Source organism: Sciurus vulgaris (genome assembly GCF_902686455.1).
Source record: "Sciurus vulgaris genome assembly, chromosome: 18".
NCBI lineage: Eukaryota > Metazoa > Chordata > Mammalia > Rodentia > Sciuridae > Sciurus > Sciurus vulgaris.
In genome coordinates, this window is record NC_136479.1 from 602,845 (window position 1) to 623,690 (window position 20,846).

Consider the following 20,846-nt stretch of genomic DNA (forward strand, 5'->3'; position numbering starts at 1 on the left):
GAGCAGAGAAAAAGTGAACCCTGGGCTCTCCCATTGCTCACCTATTCTGGGGAGGTTCTTCCACTAGGGCTGAGTAGCACCCTCACTCTGGCCAGTTTCCCACAGCCAGCAGGGAGGCCTGTTCCCATAACCTCCCCTCTGGGCCACATCCACTGGCGCTTATAGACCACCTCCCAGTTCACCAGTCCACAAATACATTGGGCAGCTGTACTGGTGGGCCCTCTACTCACATAACCAGGAAGGTGCCTGAACATCCTAACCACACAACCACCCAGAGAAACCATTGCCCTTCCAACAGTGCTCTGCTCCTCAGAAGGCAGACAGGGTTGTGGCCAGAAGGGCACAGGAAACTCTGGTGCTCCAGGAGTCCCTGGGGACAACTGGCCAAGGCCAAAGAAGTGGGAGGGGAGATAACAAGGGAAATGGTGTGGGCAAGAAGTGGACTGGAGCTGCAGGAACTGGCTTGGGGGCTCCTTGCAGGCCAGAGACACCTCAAGGTGTGAGAACTCACACAGGGGCCTTGGCTGCTGAGTGCCTAAAGGCCGAAGAACAGAGTATGGTGTGAATGTGAGTCATCAGGTGCAGCTCTGGACAGCCTTCCAGGAGCCAGACATGGTTCAAGGCACTGGAAATAATGCAAGATGCCCTGTCGAGAACATCATACCTACACCTCTGCACCTGGAGCTCAGTGCACATCCTTCCTTCTCTGGGAGGGTCCAGGAGATAGGTCACTAGGAGCTGGTAGACAGGCCTCCTCCCCAGTGCAGTGCACAGAAGGCTTTGCTGCTGCCCAGGGACCACTGTCTCAACTGTCACTCTATCTGGTTAGGCTAGGGCCAATGTGCTGGCAGGTGTGTAAGGCACTCTGTAACTGGGGGCTGAAGGGTTGGTCTTGGGCACACTCATTTTTCTGGGAGCAGTTTCCATCCTTGCTAGGTCCCCTGACCAGAACCTGAACGGCTAAGCAGCCATGCCAGGCTGTGTGCACAGACAAGGCAATGACATTCCAGAACATTTGGCCTCAATCTGGGGTGACAAGGTGGCACAGCTGCCTGATCCAAGCTTCTGTCCCTCCCCTTGCCGCCTCCACCCAAGGGCTTTACCAGGAGCCACTCCATCTTTTTCTTACTTTCTGAAGGAGGTGATCTCCTGGGTTCCCTGGCTGCCTTCCACCCCGAGTGGTGGGCCAGCTGCCAGAGGCCCAGCCTCTCGCATCCGGCGTCCCTCCCACCACACTCCGAGAGCCAACATCTGTCTCCTCGCCGAGTCTTTCCTTGTTAAGCCCCTCCTTCCTGGCCCTGTGGCTCCAGCGCATCCTCCTTCCCGCCTAAGGGACCGTGGGAGGGAACCTGCAGGACGTCCTCCCGGGGCGGCTCTGGGTTTGGCTGGCGTCCAGGGTGCCCCTGGCTGAGCGAAGCCCCGCGCCGGTCTCCCAGACAGCCCTACGGGGACTTGGCTACGACCCAGGGCCCGCAGCAAGCCCCTCCGCCGTCCACCAGCGCACCCCTGTCCGGCGGGGGTGCACGCTCCCGAGGTCGGTCCCCGTGCCAGGACAGGCCCCGACTGCCGCCCGCAATGGGGACCAACCGAGCAACTGCGGCCGGCTAAGAGCAGTGCGCGGCCCCGCGAGCGTGGTCCGCCCGCCCCGCCGCCGCGACCACAGGGCGCCGCCGCCCGGAACCCGCGGGCGGGCCCCAGGCTGGGGCCGGCGGAGCCGAACGCGCGACGCACCAGCGAGCGGCCCTGCGGCACTTCCGGCGTCTAGCCCCGGCCTCTGCCCAGCCGTCGGCATTCGCCCGAGCGGCCCTGGGGAGACGGGGAGCCGACGGGGCACGGCGCGGCTGGAGGGGGCCCTGGGGCGGGAGGTCCCTCAGCCGCGTGTCCCGCATTCATGGAGCACGACGACCCGGCCGAGGCGCTGACGGAGCTGCGCGAGCGGCGGCCGGGCGCGCTGGAGCTGCTGCAGGCGGCGGCGGGCTCGGGGCTGGCCGCCTACGCCGTGTGGGCGCTGCTGCTGCAGCCAGGCTTCCGCCGAGTGCCGCTGCGGCTGCAGGTGCGGACGAAGCCGGGCCGCGCGGCTGAACCGCGGCTGGGCGGGACCGCGAGCGGTGCGGGGTGGGGCGTGTGGAAGGGCGGGAGCACCAAGCTTGGGACCCTGGGCGCGGACGAGGCTGGGGGCGCGGAGTGGGCGGGGCGAGGGGCGGGGCGAGGGGCGGGGCGCCGAACAGTGCGCGGAGCTGTGTGTTGGCACCTGCTCAAGGTGTGGCCGCAGAGTCCCCGCGGAACTTCCCGTTCTTGCCCAGGAAGCAAGTCCCGCCCCCGCCTGGTGATTTAGAGGGCGAGGGGAGGTGGCCCACGGATTCTGGGCCTCGGCCCGCCCACTTTCTCGACCAGGTACCCTACGTAGGCGCGAGTGCACGCCAGGTTGAGCATGTGTTGTCGTTGCTGCGTGGTCGCCCAGGAAAAACGGTGGATCTGGGCTCTGGAGACGGCAGAATCGTAAGGCGCGTGTGTGTATCCCTGTGTGTCTTCGCGGCCCTCCGGGCGGTCTCCCCTCCCCAACATCCAGGTCCCTATACAGGTGTTGGCGGCCTACAGGTGCGGTCTTTGCCCGGCTGTGGGCTACGAACTGAACCCGTGGCTTGTGGGGCTTGCGCGGCTGCATGCTTGGAGGGCCGGCTGTGCTGGCAGCGTCTGCTACCGTCGTGAGGATCTCTGGAAGGTAACCTGGGGGACCTGGACCACTGAGATCTACACCCGATCACGCTTCAGATTCTGCCTTGGTCACACTTCTGGCAGCCCCTTGTTCCTCTGACTCCTGCATGGGCTGGAGGTCAGGTCTCCAAACTGCGGGGACCCCTGGCCGCCAGCCCCCTCCCCCAGCCAGTGCTTCTCCTTCCTGTAGGTGAGCCTGAGGGACTGCCACAACGTGTCCGTGTTCCTGGCCCCCAGCGTGGTAGGTCTGGGGTCTGCACCCCGCTGGGAGGTGGGGCCACACCCTGGGTGTGCAGCCTTGGGACCTGGGCATGGGTGCTGGCCAGGCCAGGCTGGGTCCTGCTGCTCCTGTCGCCTCCTCCCCACAGCCGCCTCCTCCCCACAGCTCCCCTTGCTGGAAGACAAGCTGCGGGCAGAGCTGCCTGAGGGGGCCCGTGTGGTATCTGGGCGCTTCCCTCTTCCCACCTGGCAGCCTGTGGCTGTGGTAGGCGAGGGTCTAGATCGTGTCTGGGCCTATGATGTCAACGTGGATGTCCACAGTGCCCCACCTGCTGCTGCATCTCCTTGGGAGGTGCCCATCAAGGGCACCCCAGGGCCTGGTTCTACCGTGGTCCCCAGAATCCCCAGTGCTAAGGCTGGCTGACAGGACACAATAAAGACTCGTGGATCCCATGCTTATTTTGTGGATGGTGGGGTTGGGGGTGCAGGGGTAACAGGGAGGTGGGGTGGGGGAATGCTCCATGATGGCTATGAAGGGGTCCACTCTGTGCTCCTCAGAAGACCATCTGGGTCCTTGGATGCTAGGGCTTGGCTGGAGGTGTGGCTCCCACTTTCCAGGGGTCCCCTGTGCCCACCAGCTTCCTCAGCCTCAGGATTTCCTGCTTGTACCTACTCAGAGGAATCAGGCTAAAATCACTGACCTGGCTGTGAACTATCTTCCCTACAACCCAGACTGAGGCCGTCTCCCATTCAGCTCACCTGCCCAGGTGCTGATCCACATACTCCTGTAGCTCTGAAAGCTGCTCCTCAGCCTTGGTGGCCCGGACTAGCAGCTGTGTTCGCTCATGTTCCAGCTCTGCCTGGCAGGAGCATGGGCCTTAAGCCAGGGCAGAGTGTGAAGAGGAGCCCTGCTCAGCCTTACCCACTCACCTGGGTGCCTAGGGAGAAGTCCTGGAGCTTCTGGCGGATCTGGGCCCAGGAGGTGGCATCCAGGTTCCTGTGAGGGGAGAAGGGGCAGTCTTGAGGACTGACTGGAACCTGCTGGAGTGATTTGGGACATCATACCCTGCCCAGGCCTTGGAGCTTCTGTGCATGAGGGGCCCGATGGCCATGGGCAAGCTCAGGTGGTGACCCCAGTCTACTGCGATGCTAACCCACTGGGTGTTTGGTTCCCCAAACCCTAGGAAGTGCTACCTTAAGAGCTGACCACTGTACAGCTGGGGAGGTAGAGGCCCAGGGGCAAGGGTTGGCCAGGTCATCAGGCAACCATCTCCCAGCCTGTCTTCATCCGGGCTCCTCCAGGTGTCAGCTGAAATGGTCCTCCCTCGGGTGGGCTCTCCCTGATCTTCCCCTTTAAAGGTCAGCCCCTCTCCTGGCAGGGCTCTTTTCACCCGTCACCGCGTGGCACAGCAGCCACCTCACTTTTCTGTGATCATCAGTGTCCCCTATACAAACCGGGAGGCCCTGGGGCAGATATCTGCCATTTTGTTCTCTGTAGACGGGCAGCAAGCATCGATTCAATGTCCTGCCATCTGCCTTCTCCCCACCCACCCACAGGAGGGCACTCACTGTGGCTCCAAGGTCTCCGGGGAGGCGGCTTCTCCAGATCCCTTTCGTGGGCGCAAGGGCAGCATCCTGAGCTGGTTGTGCTGTAAAGGATTCTTTAGTTGGCTGAAAGAGGCAGGCTGTTCAGGCCCTGGAGCTGGAGATTTGCTGAGCCTGGGATGAGGCTGGGGTTAATTCTGGAGCTCTGTGTCCCCAGGCAATGTGAGCCAGCAGGGAGAAGAGCTCACCTCATCCTCCTGCAGGTGGCTGAGCTCAGGGGCCAGCGGCACAGGCAGTGGCTGCAGGTCAGTGGCTGTAGTAAAGGTAGCCTTGAGGGTCCTAGTTGTCCCATCTGGGTCCGCCAGTGCCTGGGGCTGGTCCTGCTGCACACTAAACCATATTCAGGGTCATCAAGGGCCATCCTACCCAGGTGCCCAGAGGACAATGGGGCCCACCTGTGGATGACCAGCAGCTCATCATGCCTACGGCTCAGATCTGCCAGGTGCTTGCGGTAGGCCCTAGCAGCCCGGGCCAGCTGTTGCTCACGACTGTGATGTGCTGCTCGGATGTCCTGCAGAGCGGTCTCCAGGAATGTCTGAAGGGCTGGCTGGCTTGTACCATCTGCATATCCCTGGAAGAGGTGAAAGGATGCTGGGGCAGCACTGGGGAGAGCTAGGTTTGGGGGCTGAGCTGGAGCTGCCGGGTGGGACCTGGTTGGGCCCAGTCCCAACCCTGGGGTCTCTCTGAAGCTGTCCCGCAAGCCCAGACTAGATGTGGCCTCCCTGGGACTCACAGGCCTACCTCTCCACCACAGGGCCCAGGGCCTGGTGCTCACCACTGCCTCTCGGGCATAGTGCTGCAGCCGGAGGGCATACTGCTCATTCAGCTTCTTCAGTTGCAGCTGCAGCCGGGCATTCTCAACCTGTGACTGGTGGAGCTGGCCCTGGCAGGTGGACAGCATCTGGGGGTGAGGGAGGGACCTTTGCTGCACTTGTACGACATCTACTGCTGGATTTCAAACACATGGGGTCAGGGGTGGCGCTCACCACTGCTTGTGCAGCTAGCCGCTGCCCAGCTGCCCTGGCCTCCTCTCGGGCTCCCTGCAGCTGTTGACCCAGGGCTGCCCTGCTGACAGTGTGAGACTCAGCCAGGCCATGGGGAGGGGTTCTTCGGCCCCTTGGGAATGGCTGCTCTGAGTACTGTGCCCTGATGGGTCCTCCCAGTCCCAGGAGAGGTGTCCACTCACACCCGAGTCTCCAGTGCCTGCTGCTGAGCCCTGTGATGCTCCAGCACCCACTTCACGTCACCCTGAAGCTCCTGGGTTCCCAGCAGCTGTAGGGTGCACAAGATCTGGCTTCATGAGACCCCAAACTCTGGGTCCCATCCCCTCTTGGGCTGGTAGAACCCCAGAGGATCCCCAGGTTAGGTAACTGAGTGCTCACACTACTCTTCGGCTTCAGTGGCTCAGGGATCAGGACATCCGTGGGCTGCACCTGCATGGGTGAGAAGGTAGTGCTGAGGAGTGGATGAGCAGTTCTCATCTCACTGTGCCCAAGGAGGTCCCCACCAGCACCCCCCAGCCAGGCTCTTCCTGTGCTCAGGGTGACCTGGTGGCTGTGGTGGGCAGAGTGTCTGGTTCCCTGGGCTTCTTCATTGAACTCTTGTGCTGGCAACTGGCAGCGCCCTGGGTTGGCCTCTGCTGGGTCCACATGCCCCTGGCTGATATGATCTCCACGCACCTCTAGCTCCAGCACCCTGCTCTCCAGCCGAAGGACCTGTGGGCCACCAGGGTGAGCAGATGCCTCCTGGGCACCAGGAGCAGGTAAGCATTCACTTGGCACACACAGGAACACAGTACACAGGGACAGGTAGATACCACATATGTGTACACTCCCACGTACCATTTGCCCTGGTGTGACCCATCGCCACACCTGGGCTCACACCGCTGCTCACCTCTCTCTTCAGCTGGAAGATTTCAGCCTCATGCTGCTCCCGTAGGCGATGGGTCACAATCTGAAGGTCAACCAGCTCCTTGGAGATCTGTGTGTGGCAGGGGTAAGAGCTACTGTCCGTGGGACCCTGAAGATGCCTACTTCTGCCAGCACCTTAGGGCCCCATCCCCACCTGCAGTCGCTGTTCCTCGCTCAGCTCCAGATCTGATGGAAACTCTGTCTCCAGGCTGGTGGTCCAGCCTGGGGTGCCACCAGGAACTCCTGGCAGCCAGTCCTCTGCTCTTGACACAGCCTGGGGAGGAACCAGGTGGGTCCCAGATCTGGGCTGTGGCCCCTGCTCTGATAGGGTCATCTGACTTGCCAACCCTGCTGAGCTGGGGCAGCCCCTTCCCTGGCCAGGACCAGACCCAGGGTGCAGGGTTCCCCACCCCTCCTGGCCTCTTGAGGGAACTGAAGGACACCTGATGACGCCGGGATGGTGGCAGCAGCCGTGTCCTGGGAGGACTCACTTTCTGCAAGGCTCTAGGAGGGGCTCGTTGCCTGGGCACTGGGGCCACCACCCACTCCATAGGCAGCAGGAATCCCAGCCTGTTGCACCTGGCCCCCTGGTCTCTTGTAGGATGGCTGCCTGGTGGCTGTTGTTTTGCACAGCGTCAGCGTTACCAAGGCCTCTGTTGGTCTTGGGGACGCCAGGGCCACGCCCACAGGGCAAGGCAGTTCAGTGGTTGGGAAGACTGGGGGAACCTAGCTCCTATAGTATATGGCGCCCTCTCCTTTCTGGGCCATTTCCTCCTTTGGGAAATGCAGACCAACACCCAGGGCATTCACTTGGATCCAGATGGAACCAGGGGTGCGTGAAAACTGAAAACGCCCAGCCTGGAGCTGCAGTTGCTGGTACTGCTGTGCTCACGAGGAATGCCCTATCCTACCACGTGGACTCATGCACTATTTTGTTTCAGAATGAACCCAGGGGTGCTTGATCACTGAACCACACCTCCAGTCCTTTTTAAATATTTTATTTAGAGACAGGGTCTCACTGAATTGCTAATTGCCGAGGCTGGCTTTGAACACCCACCCAATCGTCCTACTTCAGGCTCCTGAGCCACTGGAATTACAGGCATGCGACACCGCGCCCGTTTTAGACGCCTTCTCTGTGCCTCCAGGTCCTGGCCAAAACTTGGGATAGGCTGGTGAACAAGCTGTGCCGCTCTCCCCACGCCCAGCCTGAGAGAAGGGGTGTGGATATCCCAAAACGGGTAGCGGTCTCGGAAAGCCGGCGCCCGAAGGGCGTCTGCGAGAAGGCGCCAAGTCTCCAGAGCCAGATCAAGGCGTTCGCGCCACGCCCCTCCACGCACGCGCGCTCCCTCCAGCTGCGCGTCGGTTCCGGCTGCGCCCAGGCTCCTGGTCAGGTGGCGAGGGCCAGCGCGCTCCCTGTGGGCCCAAGGCCCCGCCTCCGTCCGTCGGTCCTCTAGGCCATCCGCGTAGGTGCCTTGAGGGAGAGCCGGAACCACCTGCCGCGGGTCTGGGGGTCCCTCTGCCACTGCTAGGCGCGACGGCGGGAGAAGGCGTGGCCTGCGGACCAGAGGCCGGGCCCGTTGGGAGGCGGGGCTGCGCGAGGTAGGCGGGGCCCTAACGGGGGCGCCTTGGTCCTGCCGCGTGGAATTGCACGCGGGACCTCCAAGAGTTCCTGGAGCAGGGTTCTTTGCACCTGCCGAGCGCAGGTGTCTGTCTGTCCCCGTCTTGCCTAGTAGGGCTCAGTAGGCTGTGGGGGCCTTCTTTTGGAGGAGGCGCGAGGTGGCTGAGTTGTGCGATCATGAAAGTCAAGGTCATTTCCGTGCTTGAGGACAATTACATGTACCTGGTCATCGAAGAGCACACGCGGGAGGCGGTGGCCGTGGACGTGGCAGTGCCCAAGAGGGTGAGGGACGGTCGGGGGCAGCCAGGAGTGCCACTGCAGGCTTCCGCAGCCTTGGATGCCACACACCAGATCCCCTACCTGGCTGGAGCAGACTGCCCTAACCCCTATTCTGATTTCTGGTTTCCCGATTATCTCAGGCTCCCTTACGTTAAGGCCGCCTTGGCTTGCGTGGCCTTTGTGGTGCTTAACTGCCCTGGGCGCTCAGTAATTGCCGGACACCTCCCCTCCCCTGCGCTGTCCCGGGTGCTGGCGGCGCTGCAGTATGGAAGGGGGAGGCCCACCCGGACGTCCAAATCACCATGACTTTATCTCTTCCAGCTGCTGGAGATCACAGGCAGGGAGGGGGTGACCCTGACCACGGTGCTGACCACCCACCACCACTGGTGAGTGTGGGCGGGACGTGCCACGGCGCGAAGATGCCGTTCCCTCACCAGGGGTGACCCTGCTCCCTCCGGTCCGCAGGGACCACGCTCGGGGGAATGTGGAGCTGGCACGGCTGCGACCGGGTATGGCGGTGATGGGCGGGGACGAACGCATCTGCGGGCTGACCCGCATGCTGGCACACGGCGAGGAGCTACGGGTGAGTGAGCGTGCGTGGAAGAGCCGGGAGGGTCCCAGCCACCCACCTACCCATCCTCACAGGTCCGCTTGCCCCTCTGCAGTTTGGGGCCATCCATGTGCGCTGCCTTCTGACGCCTGGCCACACCTCTGGCCATATGAGCTACTTCCTTTGGGAGGACGAAAGCCTGGATCCGCCTGCCCTCTTCTCGGGTACCTGCAGCCCAGAGCTGACCCCTCATCTTCCCTGACTAGCACCTCCACTTCCTCTCACCCACCCTCGTCCTGCAGGGGATGCGCTGTCTGTGGCTGGCTGTGGCTGGTGCTTGGAAGGCACTGCCCAGCAGATGTACCAGAGTTTGGTGGAGACCCTTGGCACACTGCCCCCACAGACGGTGCGTGGGTCTGGCCCGCTTAGTGCTGTGTCCTCTGGGAACCCTCATGCCCTGCCCTAGCCCAGACCCTGGACCCAGGGCCAAGTCCTGCGCGCCTCCCACCTCTGCCTGCAGCAGCGCTGTACCCACTGGGTACTTTCTCCAGAAGGTGTTCTGTGGCCACGAGCACACGCTGCGCAACCTGGAGTTTGCACACACGGTGGAGCCGCACAACGACCATGTGAAAGCCAAACTGTCCTGGGCCCAGGTAGGCCACTTCTTGCCCCCTAACGGGAGGGCTGTGCAGTGGGGAGGGCAGGTGTTGTCTTCTGCATTTGGATGGAGGGACCCAAAGAACTCCCAGGGTCAGCATGACTGGCCGTGGTGGCCATTGCTGGCTTGATCTGGGACGAGTGGCCCTGTGGCCAGAACCTCGCAGCCTGGGACTATCAGAAAAAGCCCAGTTGTGACAAGGGCCTGTGATCACTGCAGAAAAGGGATGAGGATGATGTGCCCACTGTGCCGTCCACCCTGGGCGAGGAGCTGCTGTACAACCCCTTCCTGAGGGTGGTGTGAGTATGGCCGTGTCTGGGGCCTCCCCATGGGTGGGGCCTGAGCTAAAGCCACCAAGGCAGCCTCCAGAGGCATCTCCCTGTGGAACCAGCTGGTAATGCCAACCTGCCACTTGCTTAGTTAAGGTGTCTGGGGACCATTTATTGGGCTGAGTGTCCCTGGCACCAGGAGAGGCCCCCATGAAGTACCCTCCTGCCATCCAGTGCCCTTTCCCTTCCCTCCCCCATGGGCGGCCTAGTGCTGAGCTGGTCCCCACTGCAGCCCTCCCCCACAGAGAAGAGGCGGTGCGCAAGTTCACAGGCCAGGTGGCCCCAGCCGAGGTCCTGGAGGTGCTGTGCAGGGAGCGGGCTTGCTTCCAGCAGGCCGTGGAGCCACTGCAGCCACAGGCACGGGCTCTGCTTGCACTGCAGTGGGGGCTCCTGGGCCCCCACAAGTGAGCCACACAGGGCCCACTCGACCCCACGCTGCTCCTCCCACAATCCCCAGGCCGCCTGGACCCATGCAAAGGTGGCCCTGGGACACGCCTCCAAAGCCCTGCCTGGCTGGATGCCCACCCTGGAGGGTCAGCAAGTGGTACTCTCCTCCACTGCTCTTGGGAGGTGGACACGCAGGCCTCATGTAGCCACACCCCTGCTGTCCAAGCTCTGCCTGGGCTCTGAACAGTGAATAAAGATTTGAAAGGCCTTTCTGTGCTCAGACACTCCAAGACAGCAGCTGTTTCCAGATGCCATGGGCATGTTCTTTATCAGAGATGAAACCAGACCAGAGATGGGTCTGGCGGGAGCCCAGACATGGGGGTATGACGGTCAGGGAGGCCCTGTGCAGGGACACAGCCCAGGGCACAGGACCGTAGGCCCACAACTTGGTAACCCTAGTTTTCAGGAGTCCAGATGTCCTTTCCTGTGGCAGTCCCCACACTTCTGCACTACTAGTCCTGTCACCTGTCCCCTGCCCTGCAGCTTCCAGGTTATTCCAGATTCCAGGGATAGCACCTGCAGGAACCCTGGAGCCCATCACGTGGGGCCACCATGGCCAGGAAGGGCAAAGGCAGTGCCCACAGAAGGGCCAGAGGCAGAGATTGCTGAACCCTCAGTCTCCTCCTCCACCGCGGCCTAATGGCAGAGCCAGGTCAGAGCCCAGGGCGCGCAGGCACAGGTCGCACTCCAGACCAGTGGAGTCCTGTGCACACCCCCACTTCAGCACAGGTCCTAACACATCTCTGCGCTCACTCTGAGTTCTGGGGGAGTCCTGGGGTCTGAGGCGTGTGGCTTTGCTGCTGGGCGCCAGCACAACCTTCCTGGGAGTCCTGGTACTGGCCCCAGCAGACCTCAAGGCCTCCTACCATCGGATGCTGAGGCCCGAGCTGGTCTTCTCTACCGCGTGGTACTGGGTGTGCAGTAGGCGGCTGGCCCGCTCCGAGTTCTCGCCCTGCAGCCACTGCTGGTACAGCTCCTGGACCCCAGGCACGTCCTCAGGTGTCTCCACCTTGACCATGTCATACAGTCTTTCCACCTGCTGGAGAAGATCCCTGTTGGGCATGTCCAGGGCCTTGAGTTGGCCTCCACCATTCAGGCATCCTGTGCAGAACAGGTTATGGTCACTAGAGTGCCAGGTGGGGTCAGAGCACACCCCCCTCCGCTCTTCCCCTCCTGAGCTGGAGGGGTGCTGCCAAGTCTATCCCAGCAGCACCGCCCCCTTCTGTCTCCTGCTAGGAGGTGCACCTGAGGGGCAGGCCATGACCTCCACATAATGGTAGTGGCAGCGGCCTCGCTTGAGCTTCTGTACCAGGTTCTGGATGTTTCGGAAGCCGTAAGCGGTGGCGAAGTGCAGCAGCACCTGGCCCTCCCTCTCCAGGGTCACCTCCTGGAAGTCCCTGTTCCTGGGGACAGGAGTGACAGCATGCAACACCAGCACCAGGCTCCTGCACACACGCAGGGCCCTGCTGCAGCTCCACACCCTCCCTCCTGGGCATGGCAAGGGAGGACTGGCCTGCCCTCCCTCCTGGGTGCAGCCGTCACAGGCACCCACCTATCCTGCATGCACTGTCCTTGGGCTCAGGATCTCTGAGGGGGAAACAGGCCTCCACTTGTGCCTAAGGCTCCAGGGTCCACCACCAAGCCCACCGGGCCACGTGGACCCAGGGCTGGAGAGGTACCAGCCTAGGAGCCTCATGGCCGTCCTGGTGCCCCAGCCATCCCACTGACCTCAAAGGCCTGTATGTGACTTCATCCACGTGGACTCCAAAGAGCTCTCTGGCTGCATGCCGGAACACGTGCTCCAGGTAGCCCCCCGAACCCCCGCCCCGGTGGCTGGTGGGCTCCTCCGCAGATGTGCTGCTGGACCTGTGGGAGGGGCAGGCAGTGTGGGTGAGGAGGGTAGGGCCTCAGCCCAGCTGTGCTCAAGCTTTTTTAAGTGGGAAACAGTCCTGAACACAGGAGTGTCTTGGGGTGACCCCAGGCCCCCGGTGTGTCTGACACTGGGTCCCAGGGAGCTCAGGCTTCTCCAAGCTGGGCTGTGCCTCTCTGAGGCCTGGGACAGGCCATGGGGAGGGAAGGAGAGGCACTGCCCACCCCAGGGCAGCCTGGTTCCCTCTGCTGACTTACAGGCCATCCAGAGGGGCTGGCTCCACCTCTGAGAGCGAGACCCCCTCCTCTTCCAGCAGCTTGAGGACTTCTCCTGTGGGACCACAGCACAGGTGATCCAGCCGCTCGAACCTCAAGCTGCCCGCATGCCTGGCAGCTGCGTCTTGGCCTCAGCAGGCCCACACAGTCACCAGGCCAGAGGTGGGAACGGATGACCCCTCTGAAGACCCTAGAGCCGCCTCACCCCCTCAGAGTGGCGTAAGGTGAGCCGGGTCATTGTGCTGGTCTGGTGCCATCGGCCCAGCCTCCTGGGCGGTTCATTTTCCTGTCTTGCTAGTATTTGAGACTCTGAAGCTTCTTAACTCAGAAATGGGGAGCAGATGTGAGTCAGAGGGCTGGACTGGAGCCTTTCCACCCCCTCTCCCAGACCCACTCAAGCCAACAAGGAACTCCAGGCCTCAAGGGCTGCAGGTGCACGAGAGGGGTCAGCTGAGAACGCCCTGCCTCCCGGGCTCCACGGGCCCAGTGCCGACATACCTGTGGTGAGGACGCAGTCCACGTCCCGAGCCTGGTGCTCCTGGCTGAAGAAGTCCAGTCTGGAGGCTTCTAGCTTCTTGTCGTAGCAGGGCATCACTGTGACGTGGTACACCTTGTCAGGGGTCAGGCCCTACAAGAGAGGAGGAGGCTGGCCCACCTGACCACTGCTCACCCTGTGACAGGGGAGGTGAGCGGGGGACCTAGAGCAGCCCCGTGGGCTGGCTCCGCTTTCCAGCAGCCTCCTCACTGGCGCTGTAGACCCACGGTGGGCACCACAGTCCTGCAGCAGCCAGCTCCAGCGGAGGAAGGGGCCCCAAAGCCTTCACGGTTCTGGGGTCAACAGAAAAGCAGGTCATGGTGTGGAGATGTGAGGGGCCCATGACCTAACTCAGCACCAGAGCACGTGCCTAGCATATAGGAGGCCCTGCGCTTGGTTCCAGCACCCGACACAAGAGACCTGAAGCAAGCCTGGCTGTGTTCACGCAGAGGAAGCACGGCACAGGACTAAGGTCAGTGTGTGGGAGGCCACCAGGAGTGAGCTCCCCACCTCCCGTGGGCCACGGTGCCAGGTTCAAGTCCTCAAGGCTCAGCAGGTGCCTGTGGAGGTCTCCACTGCAGACCGGCTCTAGCCTGCTGCTCCCCAGGGCCTGGCCACCTCTCGGGGAGTGAGGAGCATTGTCACTGGCAGCTGCCGTCAGTGCCTCCCAGAGCCTCCAGAGGCACAGGGCCACAGCCACCAGTGACTGGTACAGGGCCACCAGATGCCAGGCTCACAGCCACCACAGCCACCAGTGACTGGTACAGGGCCACCAGATGCCAGGCTCACAGCCACCACAGCCACCAGTGACTGGTACCAGGGCCACCAGATGCCAGGCTTACAGCCACCACAGCCACCAGTGACTGGTACCAGGGCCACCAGATGCCAGACTCACAGCCACCACCCCCAGCATGCGCCCTGCACGGCCCAGGGCTATTACCTGCTTCTGGGCGAAGAAGTCCTTGACCAGAGAGCCCATGACCTGCTGTGGGGATCGGGCCGTGCTGAGGTAGGGGAGGATGAAGCTGCCGTGGGTCTTCTCGGCATAGCAGATCCAGCCTGTGCAGCAGAGCCAACAGGTCTTGTCTTGGTGGGGCATGGGACAGGTCTGGGCAGCTCACAGACAGCCTCTCTGCTTGACGGTGATGCAACACTCGGGGGACCAACTTGTACAAAAAGTGACCGCAGCCCAGAAAGCACCCCATTCTGTCACCCGTCGCAGGAGCATCAGCATCCAGGTCACAGGAAGGGGGTGACTGCAGGCAACTTCCTGATGGGGTGCCTCCTTCTCCAGGAGGCCTGAGGAGCTGCCTGGTCTGAGGTGCTCTCCCCTCCCTACCTGCTGCCCTGTTCCCAAGTCTTGCTGTTGGTCCTGTCAGCTTTTAACCAACTAAACATGAATCTCGTCACCTGCACAACCATGAACACACCTGGACAGGCAGAAGCCAGCACGGGCAAGGCCACGCTGGAGTTGGCCCGATCTCGAAATCGCCGAACGAATTCCCGCTGGCTCTCGAGGAGGCTGAAGTTCCTCGAGAAGGCAGTATCGAGGACGAAGTGTGCCCCTGGAAAGAAGGCACATGCCACAGCTGGCACCAGCCACAGGTGACCCCTCTGGTGCTGGCCGCAGCAGGGGCAGTGCTGTTCACACCCAAGAGCAGGGCACTGGCCGCAACACACAGTTGCTTCTACTGCAGCCTCAGGAAGCACGTCACAGCCCATTCCATGGGGATGAAACAGGAGCTGCCTGGGGCCAGGGGACACCTTCCTGTGACAAGTCTCCCACTCAGTGAACTCCTGTTTTAACTTTTTTTTTGTACTGGGGATTGAACCCATGGGTGCTTAACCTCTGAATACATCCCTGCTCTTTTTATTTTTTATTTTTCTTTCTTTCTTTTTTTTTTTTTTTTGGGTGCTGGGGATCAAACCCAGGGCCTTGTGCTTACAAGGCAAGCACTCTACCAACTGAGCTATCTCCCCAGCCCCTTATTTTTCACTTTTTGACAAGCTGTTTCTAAGTTGCTCAGGACCTCACTAAGTTGCTGAGGCTGGTTTTGAACCTGTGATCCTCCTGCCTCCCCACCTCCTGTGGGCCATGGCGCTAGCTGCTGGGATTACAGGCACGCGCCACCACACCTGGCTCCTGTTTGATTTCTAAGGTTTAGTTGGACAGTTCCTAGTGCTCCACCGCTTCCCAGGTCCTCATAGCAGCACGTGCAAGCATCTGTTTCACACAGCTGCCTCCAAGGGACCACTTCCCCCTGGGCTGTGCAGAAGTCCCACAGTGTATGCCACTCAATCACAACGAGATTCTGGGCAACTTGTACCTGCCTGCTCCAAACCCATCAACTAAACTCCTGCAGGAAAAAGGCTGCCCTCCTGATTCACTGCACCTTCCCTGCCTAGGATCCAGAAGGAAAAATCTTTGAACTTGTTTCCTTGGGTGGTGCCATATTGATTTCCATCTTCCATTGGACCAGGGGCTGCCCTACACCAATTTACCCAGGACGCCAGGGACCAAGGCCAGCCAGACAGCACCAACGAGACAGGGCCAGTGTCAGCACGTTTCTGGTGAAGAGAGCCCCTGGTCATGGGAGGATAACCAAGCATTAGCCTGTCTACCAGGTAAAAGGAACATTCTGTGAAAGAGGCCTGTGAAGACCCATATCGAGCCCCTTTCATGTCCCACTAGGGTGGGGGTGCTGGCCACTCCCGGCACGAGAACCCCAACCTAGCCAGGGGCTTTCAGGATACTCAAGTGCTCCCCTAGCCCAGGTCCCCAGCACAGTGATCAACAAAAGCTGACCTGACCTGGAATCCAACGAGAGCTGGAACAAGTACCGTAAGAACAAGTAAGAAATACACAACGGTGGTGAATCCATAGTGTGGGGAGAGTACAAGTCAGAGCAGATGGCTGCTCTTCAGAGGTGCTACTACCAGCCAGGCAGTGGCCACACCTATAACCCAGCCACTCAGGAGGCTGAGGCAGGAGGATCGAAAGTTCAAAGCCAGCCTCAGTAACTCAGCCAGGCCCTAAGCAAGTTAGCCAGACCCTGTCTCAAAACAAAAATGAAAAGGGCCGGGGGTGTGGCTTAGGGGCCCTAATGCCTCTGGGTTCCATTTTTTTTTTCTTTTTTCTTTTTTAATATATTTTGTAGTTGTAGATGGACACAATACCTTTATTTTATTTATCCATTTTTATGTGGTGCTGAGGACTGAACCCAGTGCCTCACACATGCCAGGTAAGCACTCTACCACTGAGCCACAGCCCAGCCCCAGCCCTCTAGGTTCAATTTCTGATGCAAAAAAAATGGTGCTACTCTCAGCTGTCACGCAACCTCAAGATGAAGTCCCGCTGGGAACAGCACAAAATGTCTGAGTTCAGGGCTGAGTGACATGGGACTTGGAGGTGGGAATCACCCCATGCTTGACGCCTGGTCACCCAAGGTTCCACACCTACCTATTTTTTTAAAGAATGAGGTTAATTTCCTGGCAGTGTCTGTAGGATTCAGCTGAAACCGTGCTGCCAGCGACGCTCTGGACTGGGGTGAGACAGAAATGACAACCAGCCGCTGCTCACGGGGTGCTGCTGTCTGCGAGGCGGGGGAGAGGTGCTTACTCTTCAGGTCTGTAAGACCCAGACGCCGCTGCTGTGGAGACAGCCTGCTGCCCCACTGAGGCCCGACACACAGGCCACATTCAGGACAGAACCAGGGCCCAGTGCCCTAGGCAGAGCCATGGGAGTCCCCTGAAGGCAGGACAGGTGGCACCAGCGGAGCTGCCCCTGAAGTACACCCCAGGCTGCTGGGCCAGTCTGCACCACTTACTCTGTTAGCCTCTAGAACCTTCCGCAGCTCCTCGTGGCTCTGCTGGGTGATCAGCACAGTCTCTGCGGAGGTGACACAGCCACTGCATGCCAGGCAATCGTTCAGTGAGACCCTGGCTTTTGCCAGCTTCTGGGTCCCACCATCCTGCAGAAGGGGCATGAACTAGGAGCGTGGCCCCTCTGCAGGGCTCCTCTTGGGAGCACAGACCCCTTGGCAGCCTGTGCTTGTCTGCTCTCCACCTACTGGCAACCAACATGGTGGCTAGCTGGGTGCCACTCAAGTTGTATTTTTATTTTCTTTTTGGGTCCTGCGGATTAAATCTAGGGCCTTGTATAAGCTAGGCAAGCGCTCAATCCCTAAGCCACATCCCCCGCTCTGCCACTCAATATTTTAAAAAATTAGAATATTTAAAAAACTTAAAGTATTTTTTAAAATTAAAAAATACTACACAAATACATACATCCTAAGTTTTCACATTGACATCAAACTCTTAACTTTTGGGACAAACTCAAGTAGCACATCAAAACAGTATGAACAGCTGGGCACAGTGGCACACGCCTATAATCTCAGTGGCTTGGGAAGCTAAGGCAGGAGGATCACAAGTTCAAAGCCAGCCCCAGCAACTTAGCAAGGCCCTAAGCAACTCAGTGAGACCATGTCTCTAATAAAATATAAAAAGGGCCAGGGATGTGGCTCAGTGGTAAAGAACCCCTGGGTTCAATCCCTAGTACCAACAACAAAATCGTGTGAACAGGGCTCACTTGCATTAAGTCAGCACAAAAGCAGTGGACCTGCCTGCTGGAGGGGCTGCTGGCCCTGCTGCACCCATGCAGGCCTATGGGAACAGGCTCTAAAAGAAGGAGGGAAAGCCAGGGCTGGCTCCCCAGTCAAGTGCAGAGTTTTGGGATGCTGGTGTTCAAGCCGGCCTCTAGGAGGGCACTCAATGGACTTTCTAATCAAAATGATCTCAGCTCAAGTCCTGACCCCTCCTTACAAGCAGGAATGATTTCAGCTGGAGACAGGGAAGCTGCAGTGGTGCAGTTCTGGACTGGAAGGCCTCTCAGCTGCTTCCCCTCTGGGTCTGTGTGCCACATTTGAGCTCAGCCTACACTGAAAAGCTAACGGCCCACAGGCCTGGGCTGTGATGTGCCAAAGGAGGCCACTGTGCTCCTTCAGATCAACAACCATGGCTCTGGACAGCAATGCCCATAAGTGCCCAGCACCTTCCCTGGGTCCCTTCATTTGTGGAACCCTTGAAAGAACCAGGCCCTCTTAGTTGCACCAGCTCCAGCCATGGCATGTCTGGGGTCACTCTCTTGTAGGCAGCAAAAGTCAGCTTTCCTGTGATCACATGATCCTGCTGACCATCCCTCACAGGCAGCTGCACACCCCACACCATGAACCAAGTAAGCCTCCCATTCAGGGAGGATTACTCATCAGGCAGACAGGGCATCACTTCTCAGCTCAGCCGTGAGTGTAGTTTTGGAGCTCAAAGGGCAGGTGCTGGGGTCAGTCTTAACCATCACATCAGGATCGCATGCACACTGGTACGAGAGAAGCAGGCATGCTCCAAGATCTCACTCTAGAACTAGGGAGGGCAGCAGGACCCACCACGTCTGCTCAGCCTGGGCACCCAATCAGATCCCCAAGCACTCTGACATGGTGCCCCAGCGGTCAATGAACAGACCAATTTGAAACAACTGGCAGGACGTGGGAAGTCTCACGGCCCCCACATTGTGACTGGATGAGGCAGAGAAAACATGCTTTGATCCTTGCAGCTGGACTGTGGTGGGGCCCCATGCCTTACCTGATTAACTTGGAAGTAACTCCCATCGTCCTCGATATGGATCCTGGCCACACCACTTCCAGGTCTCTTAGCCACCTTCACAGGCTTGATGCAATCCTATACCAGGAAGAGATCCCAAATCTGGTCTGTGAAGGAGTGGATGCTCCTGAGGAAGTTGAGCCTCAGGATGGCTGGCCCCACGGCACAAGACTCTGCCCAAGGTGCACACTCCAGGACAGGACGGTCCCACCATCTTCCTGCCACTGAGGCTGTCCCAGGCTGCCCTCCTCTGCACTAGGCTCTGGAGGCTAACATCAAGGTCACTCACTCTCCAAGTGTTGGTCAGCATGAAGACCAGGATCAACTAGGCCTGCAAACTGCCCATCTGCAGAGACCTCCAATCCTGACCTTCACCCTAAGAGCAGACAGTAGTGCAGCCACCAAGCAGAGGCCAAAGTTAATGGCTACTGAGGGAGCCAAGGAGTACTTCCCTTGGTAGTATCTGGAGGTCACCACCCCACACTGCCCTGGGAGCAGGTCCCTGGCTCTCCCCGTCTCTTTGGGTTCTGTCTTCCCATTCTAGAACCATAGTGCCCACTTCCTCCCCACCTCGCAGGAGGCGGCTGGAGTTCACCCTGCCTGCCCTGCAAACCAGCCCCGCTCAGCCCAGCCAGATGTGGGCACCAGCCTCCAGCCTCTGGTCCAGCTGGCCCCCACAATGAGCTCCAAGTGGACCGCTACCTCAAAACCCATGGCTGTCTGGTTTCCCCACGTGCCCTAGCGAACTGTCCCCTTAACACCGTTCACTGGTTCCCGCCATGTCCTAGTGAACTACACCCTTGACACTCTGGTCCCCTGTCGTGGACCATGGGCCGTTTCCGGACACCGTCCGTCCCGCCCGGCCCCAGTGGGACGCCTCTAGGCCTCCATTTCCACGTAATCGGGCGGCCTGCTGGCCCACCTGGGACGGCCCGATGAAGTCGTCCAGGTCGGTCAGCTGCAGCGCCCCGCTGAAGGGCGACGCCATGGCTGCGGCGCTACCGTCAGGCGCCGCGAGCAGGTGTCGTCAAGTGGCGCGAAGCAACGCGGGTTCCGCCTCGCTACCGGAAAGCACCCCGCTTGGCGCATGCGCATCTGCTTTGCGGCGCGTGGTGCGCGCCCTCTGCTGGCCGGCCAAGCGCAGTGGCTCTCGTGCCCTCGCCCGTGGATGCTCAGGGCCCAAAGTTCCAAGCTTCCATTTTCCGCGCCTTCTCTGGCTGCGGCGCTGGGGCGCAACCTAGACCAAAGACGACGCGGCTCTGACGCCAGAGTCTCTTCGGCTTCGCAAAGAAGTGGAGGGGTTCCTCACCTCATTTATCTACTTACCCGTTGCTTACCTACCAGCCAGGTGTGGGCCTGAGAGCTGCCCAGAGGCACGCCTTTGCTGTGCTCTGCTCACTGATGCAGCCCAAGAGTCAAGGATTACACCAGGAACACAGTAGGTGCCCAGTTTCTGTTGCTACAGATTCAGGCAGTGCTGAAAATTTATCTACAGGTAGGGAACCTCCCTCTCCAATGGCGTTCCTATGGTTTGATTCTACAGACCTCCAGGACCCAGTTACTGATATTTTGGAGACCAACCCGAGGAAACTACATTTCTTTTGCATAAGAATTTATAGCCTGATGCTCGGTAGTAGAGCGCTTGCCTCGCAGGAGCAAGGCCCTGAATTCCATTCCCAGCACTGCAAAAAGAAAAGAAATAAAAAAATAATTTATAGGCTGCGGGTCTTAGTTGTGAAGCCTTTATAAACCATATCATGTCCAGTTATACATTTAACAACCAATTTTTTTTGGAACTTTCCAGAAAATTCCAGGCATTAACTCTGGCTTATTATCCCCAGATGCCTGGACTGATCTGGTGGGTGCTCGGCAGGCTTGGCCCTAGATCATCCATGGTAACCCTTCATTTCTGAGGAGCTGGCAACCTGCACTTCCCTCTTCCTGGGCTCTGGGCTCTGAGTCCCGCAGTTGCTCTGCTTGGCAACCCTTGCTTGCCTGCCTGAGGGTTCCACCATCAGGCCTGGGGCTGGTGGCCTCCCTGAGCCATGCAGATGCTCCCCCAATCCCATGGGGCTTTCTTCTCAGAAGTGAGAGACTCTGCCAGGTGGGATTCTAGGCCACACCTGACCCCCCAGTCCCCTGGGTCCCAAATCTGAAGAAGTCTTCCAGTTATGAGAAAGAGAA

General features: G+C 59.9%; 4 protein-coding genes across 14 annotated transcripts; 2 read left to right on the forward strand and 2 right to left on the reverse strand.

Moving 5' to 3' along the window:
- Positions 1-87: 87 nt before the first annotated feature.
- Positions 88-3,387, forward strand: ANTKMT (adenine nucleotide translocase lysine methyltransferase). 4 transcript variants are annotated; one of them, XM_079121920.1, is made up of 5 exons: positions 88-2,053; positions 2,395-2,510; positions 2,599-2,722; positions 2,906-2,956; positions 3,101-3,387. In XM_079121920.1, exons 1-5 carry the CDS (start codon positions 1,892-1,894, stop codon positions 3,356-3,358), a joined length of 711 nt encoding a protein of 236 aa, XP_078978046.1. In that variant the 5' UTR covers positions 88-1,891; the 3' UTR covers positions 3,359-3,387. The 4 variants fall into 4 exon arrangements, with proteins under 4 accessions (XP_078978046.1, XP_078978045.1, XP_078978048.1 ...); XM_079121919.1 differs by having other exon boundaries at positions 2,395-2,499; positions 2,582-2,722; XM_079121922.1 differs by lacking the exon at positions 2,906-2,956.
- Positions 3,373-7,469, reverse strand: CCDC78 (coiled-coil domain containing 78). Of its 6 annotated transcripts, none has more exons than XR_013760806.1 (13): positions 6,941-7,469; positions 6,604-6,723; positions 6,433-6,519; positions 5,922-6,254; positions 5,726-5,811; positions 5,526-5,604; positions 5,315-5,440; positions 4,935-5,110; positions 4,728-4,862; positions 4,504-4,653; positions 3,865-3,931; positions 3,694-3,790; positions 3,373-3,603 (listed from the first exon to the last, which is right to left on the reverse strand). XR_013760806.1 is itself a non-coding variant. In XM_079121899.1 (13 exons), the coding sequence occupies exons 1-13, from the start codon at positions 6,998-7,000 to the stop codon at positions 3,516-3,518; spliced, it is 1,608 nt and encodes a 535-aa protein (XP_078978025.1). In that variant the 5' UTR covers positions 7,001-7,467; the 3' UTR covers positions 3,373-3,515. The 6 variants fall into 6 exon arrangements, 2 of the variants coding, with proteins under 2 accessions (XP_078978025.1, XP_078978026.1); XR_013760807.1 differs by having other exon boundaries at positions 3,694-3,794; positions 4,504-4,605; positions 4,728-4,869; positions 6,941-7,464; XM_079121899.1 differs by having other exon boundaries at positions 3,694-3,794; positions 6,941-7,467.
- A 585-nt stretch (positions 7,470-8,054) lies between these two features.
- Positions 8,055-10,477, forward strand: HAGHL (hydroxyacylglutathione hydrolase like). Of its 3 annotated transcripts, none has more exons than XM_079121910.1 (8): positions 8,055-8,349; positions 8,668-8,732; positions 8,812-8,929; positions 9,012-9,120; positions 9,199-9,302; positions 9,448-9,549; positions 9,774-9,853; positions 10,116-10,477. In XM_079121910.1, the coding sequence occupies exons 1-8, from the start codon at positions 8,245-8,247 to the stop codon at positions 10,474-10,476; spliced, it is 1,044 nt and encodes a 347-aa protein (XP_078978036.1). In that variant the 5' UTR covers positions 8,055-8,244; the 3' UTR covers position 10,477. The 3 variants fall into 3 exon arrangements, with proteins under 3 accessions (XP_078978036.1, XP_078978037.1, XP_078978038.1); XM_079121911.1 differs by having other exon boundaries at positions 9,451-9,549; XM_079121912.1 differs by having other exon boundaries at positions 10,129-10,441.
- A 94-nt stretch (positions 10,478-10,571) lies between these two features.
- CIAO3 (cytosolic iron-sulfur assembly component 3) lies at positions 10,572-19,738 on the reverse strand. The gene is made up of 11 exons (XM_079121903.1): positions 19,585-19,738; positions 18,645-18,740; positions 16,838-16,981; positions 16,471-16,603; positions 14,441-14,575; positions 13,951-14,069; positions 12,974-13,103; positions 12,458-12,530; positions 12,059-12,196; positions 11,576-11,733; positions 10,572-11,431 (listed from the first exon to the last, which is right to left on the reverse strand). The coding sequence occupies exons 1-11, from the start codon at positions 19,648-19,650 to the stop codon at positions 11,193-11,195; spliced, it is 1,431 nt and encodes a 476-aa protein (XP_078978029.1). The 5' UTR covers positions 19,651-19,738; the 3' UTR covers positions 10,572-11,192.
- Positions 19,739-20,846: the final 1,108 nt, after the last annotated feature.